Here is an 8534-nt window from a genome sequence, read left to right as displayed (position 1 = left end):
TACAAATTATATATTTTGGTTTATCTACTTATCTATGCCAGTGATGTAGCCTATAGTGACAAGTAGAAGGTACAATTGTTCTGCGTAGCAGCCCGGTTGCCATTCTTTCAGTATATACATACATATTTACACAAATGCATATATACAGTATATATTAGGGATGTGACGGTATTATAAACACCGAGGTAACTCGGTCTCAAAATTCTCACAATAATGCTGCCAAAGTAGCGTACTGAATGGCCAACTGTCTGAGAAGTTAAACACTTCCTCTGCTGTCGACTTGAAACTCATGCCACCCTTATTTAAGTATGTACAGTATACTTATTGTGACATTTTCCTCATGGAGCTTTTTTAAAAAAAACAAAATTATGAAAGCATGTCACAGAGACAGTAAAGACAGTAGGAGAAAGAATATGTCCCATTTATGCATTTATAAAGGGCCCTTTTAGTAAGTTTTTCCACTTGCAAAAACATATTGATACCATTCATCGGTTGGATCCCTATTCATGTCTTATTAAACAGCACCACCTGGTGGCTATATTCAGCAAATTCCTCTTTCTCTTCACCATCTATCTATTTATCCTCATTTCCTGATAGGAACGTTGAGACAAGAAATGACACAATAAAAAAAAAATACACATAGTATTGCGGGGAGTAAACAGGTTAATTGTTTATGGTATTTACATTAAAACAACATTAGAGGATCGAACAACTGTGTGTGCCTGTTAGAACTGGTTAGCAACAAACAAACAATCAATGTTATCTACATCCACCATTGGTCCACAATTTCATTTTTATTGTGAGATTTCTTCTTAAAGTCTGCGAGTTATCCCGGCCCGGTTCACTGGTGTTCTTTTCGGAATTCCTTCATGTACTTGGCCAGCGCTTCTGTGTCCTCGATTGTGACAGCATTGTACAGAGAAACGCGGATACCCCCAACCGACCTGTAGGGGGAGACAAACTGTTGTCACAACTGCAGCAGCTGTCAATTGTGCTTAAAAATAGTTAAGTACAAAGTTACCCCTAATTACTGTTGTCCCTCACTAGATTACGGTTCATTTTTTGCGAGTTCGGTACATCGTGGATTCTTTTTTTAGCTGTACTTTTATTGGCAATGAAACAGCAAAAAAGAAGGGTATTGCACAAACATTACACTTTAATGTCAGATAGGTAGCCGCAAAATATCATCCTGCCTGCCCTATATTGACAACATGAAAACGTTAAAGACACTACAGGTAACAGTGGCAAAATTCGAACCTGTGTCCCTTGAGTGAGATCATTCCACATTTGGATGCGCCGTTCAGAAACTCCTTTTCCAGGGCATCGTCGCCCTCTTTCTTCCCAACACGGAAAGGTATATTCATCCGGCTTTGACAGGCCTCGTCTACCGGACAACTAGTGGGTAGAGGAGGGAAAAAAAAATAATACATAAGCCAAATATGAATTTTGGCAGACATGTATTCATTCATGTTTCATTTGTGGCCTTTTTGTGTTGCATGATTTTAGGGAAGGACCTAAAGGGTTAAAAAAAAAATACATTTGTGCAATTTCCAATTTGTTCCAATTTCATTTTTTCCCAAAGGCAGTACCAAAAAAAATGCTTTGGGTTCCAATTGTCATTAGTATAAAAACCTTTATTAACTGTACACATAACTTTTGTAAATGAGGGCAATATTGATTGAAAAGAGTTAGCTTAGATACATTTGAGTCAAACTGTTTTTGCGAAAAACAAACTGCCGTAATGTTAAATTCCCTAAATACAAGGATTCCACCAGGAAGCAACGATATTTTGGTGTATCTGTCAATATTAGCCAAAAACGTGTAACCAAAAAGTTTGCTACTTACGCATAGAAGCCATTGGAAGACTTGATGATGTCATAAATCAAGTCCGACTTCCGCTGGTTGAGTGTGGCCATGGCAGCTGCGCCGCCATTTTTCTTGATCCACTCCAGAACCAGACACATAATGTAGATGCTGTGCATGAAAATGCTCATTTTAAAATACCGGAGAACCACAATATTGACTAGGATGGGCCTAATGAAATGATTGTTGTAATATTAATTTGTGTGAAATTGAAGGCAACACAGTTCCAATACATGTACTGTATATTATATATAATAGTCATTCTTGACATTTTTCAAAATATTTTTGCGTTTTAAGTACCAGCTGTATAAAGGTTTATACATATCTAATGAAATATCAGTGCTAGTTTTGTTAGCTCGTCGGTTCCATATTATGTGTTAGCATTAAGCTCAGAGGTGGCAAATCCAGGTCCAGAAAGTAAATACTCTGCCACAGTTTGGCTTTAGCCCCTGGCGCTAGTTGCTAGCCCGCCATGGGAGCTAGCTAGGGAGCTAGCTAGCTAGCACCTGAGGCTAAAGCCAAACTGTGGCAGGGTTGATACTTTCTGGACCTGGATTTGCCACCTCTGATTAAGCTAGCTAATTTTTCACAAGTCAAAGATAGGTGTGTCACTTTGTTTTTTGTTTAGTTTTACAGTTAACTTTTTTTTTTTTACTTTCTGGATCTGGATTTTCCCCCTCTGATTAAGCTAGCTGATTTTTCACAAGTCAAAGATAGGTGTGTCACTTTGTTTTTTGTTTAGTTTTACAGTTAACTTTTTTTTTTTTACTTTCTGGATCTGGATTTTCCCCCTCTGATTAAGCTAGCTCATTTTTCACAAGTCAAAGATAGGTGTGTCACTTTGTTTTTTGTTAAGGTTTAAAGTTAACTTCGAATAGGGGTGGCAACATGAAGCCAGCATTCTTTACTTCTTTTTTTTTTATTTTAAAAACTGTTAAGCAACAGCTTGTAACTCAAAAAGCTCTTAAGTTGAAACACTCCGAAGTCAAGGTACCACCGTCCTTTTGAACAAAGAGTGAGACACAGATCAGTGCTTACTTAGTGGTGTCACTACCTGAAACAGGGCGGCGTGTTGTACAGCGAGTTCATCTCGGCCTGCACTTTGTAGTCCAGGATGATGGGACACTCTTTCTGGGCGTGGCCTATCAAGTCCTCGCGCACGATGACCACGGTCACCCCGGCGCAGCCTACATTCTTTTGAGCGCCCGCATAAATCAAACCAAACTAGAAAGAGAAACACGTCATAATTAAATCGCTTTCCACTGATCCAGACAGAGGGAGCATTTGTTTGTATAAAGAAAAATCTAGTGGGACAAAGTCATCTCCTCACCTTGGAAACGTCCACGGGCCGCGACAGGAAGTTGGATGACATGTCGCTGACGAGGGTCACCCCGTTGGTCTCGGGCGTGAAGTTGTACTCCACGCCGTGCACCGTCTCGTTGCAGCAGTAGTACACGTAGGACGCCGCCGGGTTCAGGTTCCAGCTGCTCGGCTCGGGGATTTCTGGAAGGAGACGTCACATTCAAGAGGTGTTAGAATTACCTTATACCCTTTGATAGTATTTGGCCCCAATAGTCAAAATATCCGATTGACTTTCACAAATTTGTACTTTAATTTAATTTTGTGATTTATTTATTTTTTTACTTTCACAGCCTACATTTGAAAACAAATATCTGCACTTCATTTACAGTTGAGAACTTCACTGACTACCTTATAAGATGGGAAAACATGGAAAGCAGAAACATGGAAGAACACGAACCCAGGACACACTAACGCAATGATGCAACACATTCAGGGAGGCGCTAGATATTCCGCATCCAGGTGCTAAATGCAGGGCCTGTTGGAATTTCAGTCCTATTTTTTTCTTCTATCGTTCTTACTTTTTGGTAAGAATGTCCAAATATGGGCATCATTTCACACTTAAACAAGAGAATAAAGTGCTATGACTACTGCAAAGCATAACTACAGTAACGTCTCACCAATTTACGTTAGCTAAGTTAAGCTAACTTTTTTCTTCTATCATTCTTTCTTTTTGGTAAGAATGTCCAAATATTGGTATCATTTCACACTTAAACAAGAAAATAAAGTGCCATGATTACTTCAAAGCAGAACTAGAATAGCTAATGTCTCACCAACACAATGTATTTATGCTAGCTAGCTAAGTTAATATAGCCTATCGCCGCTACTTAAAACGTATTATAATGCCCCCACAAGTGGTTATTGAGCAAGAGAGCTGACTTTATTGAGGGAAGGGGAAAAAAAGGGTCACGACTCACAAAACAAACACGTAATAAGCACATTCATAAAGAAGCACTCAAATGTATGCTAACAGCTAAGCTAACGGTTAGCCGGTTCACAGCCAGCACTAATCTGAGCTCTCAACAGGCAACTCTACGCGGTCATTTACCGACTTCCACGTCACTCACAAGGCCGCACACATTAGTGGACGATAATAAACACCTGTAACTCTCAATGGATTCTAAAATATTAGATAGCTGCAACCCTTTAGTTTTTTTTTTGTTGTGCCACGTTGTCAAAATGAGTATTGTAAATAACTGCCAGTAAATTACATTTCAGAATCTGTACTTTTTCACTTTTATTTCTGGAATAGTTCAATCAGTGCTTTTACTTTATACATAAGTATGTACACTTCTGGTTAAGTACTTTTCCCAACTCTGGCAAATGATAACATTAACTCTGTGTATACAAATAAATATGAAAACAACTATAAAAGCTGTAATAAAAATCTTCAAGTAAAACGTAGATTTGTAATCCTAAAACCTGAAGATGTAAACATTGCTAATGTGTCAAGACTTGTGGTTCTTTTTTAAAGTCGCGTATGTCAGAGTTGGATGCAAAGGCTTCTTTTTAAGTCACGTGTGTTTCGATTTTATTGACTTTTTTTCATTATTTTCCCTCGTTTGATTGGTTGAATTAGCTTTTCAGTGACACGTTGAAATGTCTGTGCGAATTCTGGAAAATGAAGAGGCACTTTAGATCAACCATGAAGAACGAGGGTGCCACATTCCAGAGAGTTTTATTGGCCAGCCCGGTCATGCAACCCCATTACGCAACAGACTGGGAAAGGCCTGTCACATTTTGCTGATGTGATTGTTAAGCAGAGTACACTCTCTTCTGATTAGAGTCACTAGAACAACTCAACTTTATCTGGGGGTCGTTAGAGGCGCTTAAAATGGGGCTGACTCCCATATAATGAGTTTGAACAACATTTAATGGCAGGCAGAACAATTAAATGCTAGTTTGCATTCATGAAAACATGTCGCACGTTCAATGCAATGCAAATGCGTGCACTCACTCGTGTAACTATCCAGCTTCGGGTGAACTATGTTGACTTTTCCGTATTTCTCAGCCTCTTTGGCAGCCTTGGCCGACCACGTGCCCGTCACGATGTAGTCGGCGCACTTGTCCTCCTTCAGGCCCATTAGATTGAGGGCAACGGCGCTGAATTGGCCCGATGCGCCGCCCTGCAGGAACATCACCTTGTAGTTGTCGGGAATCTTTCTGTGTGGACGACAACAGCTTGTTTTGGACAGAATGTGCGACGTGCATTCGAGATCATGCTGATAGAGCTTGTTTGATGCTTTGGAACATTATTATAAGCAATAAAGTCATAATAATAGTTGATTTTTTATTTTGTTGTTGAATTTATTACAATTACTAAATTATTTCATTAAAAAAACAAGACAATTTTTCAACAAAGTGATTATTATTACTAGTGATATAGTAACTCATTTATAATTGTTATACACATTTCTGTGTTTGTAACAGCAACATTAAGTATCATTTTTATTAATAAACTGTATAAATGTTTTTAACATTACCATCGTCATTCCCTTATTAAAATCATGCTTTACATTTGTAAACATTATTAACAAACTTTTTTAATGACTGCTTCTTTTTACCCTTGTCAGTTGTCAACATTTGTCATAATCAAATTTTAAAGCTAGTTGTTTTTTTTTTTACATGATCAACTTCATTTTAAAATTAAAATAAAAGAATATGAACACCTTTTTAAACTAAAATACAGGTTTTACGTTCCTCAACATATTCATTACTCACCTAAGGTAAATTATAAATATTAACATTTATCACAATTATTGCTATCATCACCTTTAAAGTAAAAAAAAAAAAAAAAAGATTTCATACTTGTCCAAGATGTATATTGGGACAACATTTCTACTCACAGCAACTCTCGTAGGAGACTTTCAGCTTTGTTTATAATTTGTGTGAATTCTGCCGATCGGTGGCTCATTTCTAGAGGGAGCAAAAGTGATTTCAGTGTAAATTAATTCATCGACATCCAATCCTCTAATAACATGGAAAAAAAATAAAGACAGCAAAATGCATTAGAAATGACAGGCTTTTTGTTATCGCTTAAATATGAAACACACATGAGCAGTTTTCAGAACGATATGGAGAAGAAAAGTGTATAAAAAGGGTGCACTTCTTCTTACCGAGAACACTGATCCCAATGCCGCTGTAGTTGAGGAGCTCCTCCTGGGCTTGAAGCAGCACCTGAAACATGTGACCAAATAAAAGAGGTCATGGAAACATTAAGGAGGTTGAATTGTTTACAAAACATTAGAAAGCTGCACGCTGGAGTCCGGCTGATACGAGACGCTGTGGTGCCTTTGTTAAGAACACTATAGACTGACTGAAACTTTGACAGGTTAAGATTTGTGTCCAAAAAAATATTTTGCAAAGATTACAAAAAAAAGAAGGAAGTTCAGTTTAATATCAGAGATATACTGATTATAATTAATTCATCCATTTTCCAAACCGCGTATTCCTTACAATAAGAAACCAAAATACCACACCAGTCCGTGTGACTGAATGTCAGTATTTGACATTCGGAATTGGGGGGTGAATTTTCAAACAATAATCTTCAATTTGATTGGCAAGCACAGCAAAACGAGGAAAAAACATTTTAACTGAATGTGAAAATGTAAATAAAAGAACTGTAATAAAAACATTCATTATATTATGAATTAAAAGTATTTATAATTTTAAAAATGTAAACAATAAATCCCAGGTTGATTTGCAAAATAGCAAATAACAGTAGACTGGAATCTTCTAAACAAATTTAAAATATCTGCAAAAATATAACTAAAAGATGTTTCAAAAAGTTTTACAGCAAAATAGAAAATAATAACGCTGATGAAAATAACATTTTAATAAATTGTAAAACCCCAAAAAGTTTTAAAATAATTGTCAGGTTGATATGCAACATAGCAAATAAAAACTTTTCACACAAAAAATAAAATAAAATAAAATCCTAATCCTCAAATATACGTGACCTAAATATTGAACCATGACTGCAAAAACGCACTTAACAAAAAAAATACATATTTTTCCAATTAAAAGCAAATAAAATAAGACTCTAAACACGTCAACCGTGAGTCATTGCAAGAAACCAGTGCAAAATTCAAGCTAAAAAGGCACTTAATGGGGTGGCTGGCTTTTGCTTCAGAAAACGAGCCGTGCAAGTCATGTGGAAAATACCTGAATGTGCAGTTGTCTGGCACAAACGGATCAGAACGCTTCCACATGAATAAAAAGGAGGCAGGCTGATGCAACTCGGCTGCATGTTTTCAGCTTGTTGCTGAGCGATGTTAAAGTGTCTCCCGCTGCTCATTCATTCAATCACGAGTAAGCTTTTTTTTCCCCGTTTCAGGAAGCACAGACATTTTATGTGCACAATTTGAACAACCACACACAATTGAGCAGAAAAGACTACATAATACAGTAGCCTACAATTGCACATTTTGATTGTACTACACGTACAGTATCAAATGTACTATCCATCTTGTTTATTTTTTGAAATTATTCTTTTTATTATTGGTTTATTGTTTTACAGTGTGCTTAAGGGTCTTGCAAGGTACTCATTAATACATTTTTTGGACGTCGCTAGCAAAAAGCTAAAACTTACCGGCAACGGAAGTTTAGCGGGCCCGGCTCCAAAATGGATGGTTTTCTGGTTGGCTTGAGGCTCCATGTTGCTAAAGAAGGCCACCAAAAGAGAGAAATGTGGGAGAAAGAGAGTGAAAGTAGTCGCGACGTGGATGTCTCTCTCTTCCCAGGCTGTTCTCCTCCGCCACTTAATCGAGGTGACGTCACGCAGGGAGGTTGCGCTTGCTGCGTTCAATGGAACTCGGACACCCGGAGTACCTTGCGATGCGTTTAAGAGCTTAGGCGTGGAATCGGACTATAAGGTAACGGAAATACCAAACTAATACAAAAAAAGTTTTTTAAAAAACTAAACTACTTCCCTAAACTGAGTATCACTGTATTGTACTGTACTGTATTCTAATAGTCTTCACATAAATTAATACATAACATTATTAGTTATTTTGAGCAAATTTCAAGTCTGTATCAAACTGGTGGCCCTTTAGCCTTTATATTAATCAGTAACCAAGAAGTAGCGCTCAGTTTCAAAAAGGCTGGTGACCCCAGATCTGAACACATCAGTCCAGCCAAGGAACTATGTTGAAGTATGGGGAGGAGCTTCGGTTAGACAGAGCATAGGAAAATAAGTGCTTTGGTGCAATTGATAGGAAATTGTTAACCTTTTTCGGGGTGACAGCGGTTTTATCACAATTTTTGTGTGTGATTACGGTTTTGATTTTGCAAATTTTGTGTTTGCTTTCATT

At 37.5% G+C, this 8534-nt stretch overlaps 1 protein-coding gene across 1 annotated transcript; it reads right to left on the bottom strand.

Moving 5' to 3' along the window:
- Positions 1-645: 645 nt before the first annotated feature.
- On the bottom strand, positions 646-8030 carry psat1 (phosphoserine aminotransferase 1). The gene is made up of 9 exons (XM_077561581.1): positions 7814-8030; positions 6339-6399; positions 6069-6138; positions 5180-5385; positions 3194-3366; positions 2918-3087; positions 1846-1974; positions 1258-1395; positions 646-944 (listed from the first exon to the last, which is right to left on the bottom strand). The coding sequence occupies exons 1-9, from the start codon at positions 7877-7879 to the stop codon at positions 842-844; spliced, it is 1116 nt and encodes a 371-aa protein (XP_077417707.1). The 5' UTR covers positions 7880-8030; the 3' UTR covers positions 646-841.
- Positions 8031-8534: the final 504 nt, after the last annotated feature.

This window comes from Vanacampus margaritifer, chromosome 3, assembly GCF_051991255.1.
Source record: "Vanacampus margaritifer isolate UIUO_Vmar chromosome 3, RoL_Vmar_1.0, whole genome shotgun sequence".
In the NCBI taxonomy this organism is placed as follows: domain Eukaryota; kingdom Metazoa; phylum Chordata; class Actinopteri; order Syngnathiformes; family Syngnathidae; genus Vanacampus; species Vanacampus margaritifer.
This window is presented reverse-complemented; position numbering and strand designations above follow the sequence as displayed.

Excerpts from the sequence above, each read along its gene's own strand:
- psat1 (XM_077561581.1), bottom strand. The coding sequence starts at position 7,879 with ATGGAGCCTCAAGCCAACCAGAAAACCATCCATTTTGGAGCCGGGCCC. Across the intron at positions 5,386-6,068 it reads AGTCTCCTACGAGAGTTGCT|AAAGATTCCCGACAACTACA; the intron begins GTGAGTAGAAAT and ends TCGTCCACACAG. Across the intron at positions 1,975-2,917 it reads AACACGCCGCCCTGTTTCAG|CATCTACATTATGTGTCTGG; the intron begins GTAGTGACACCA and ends TTTCATGCACAG.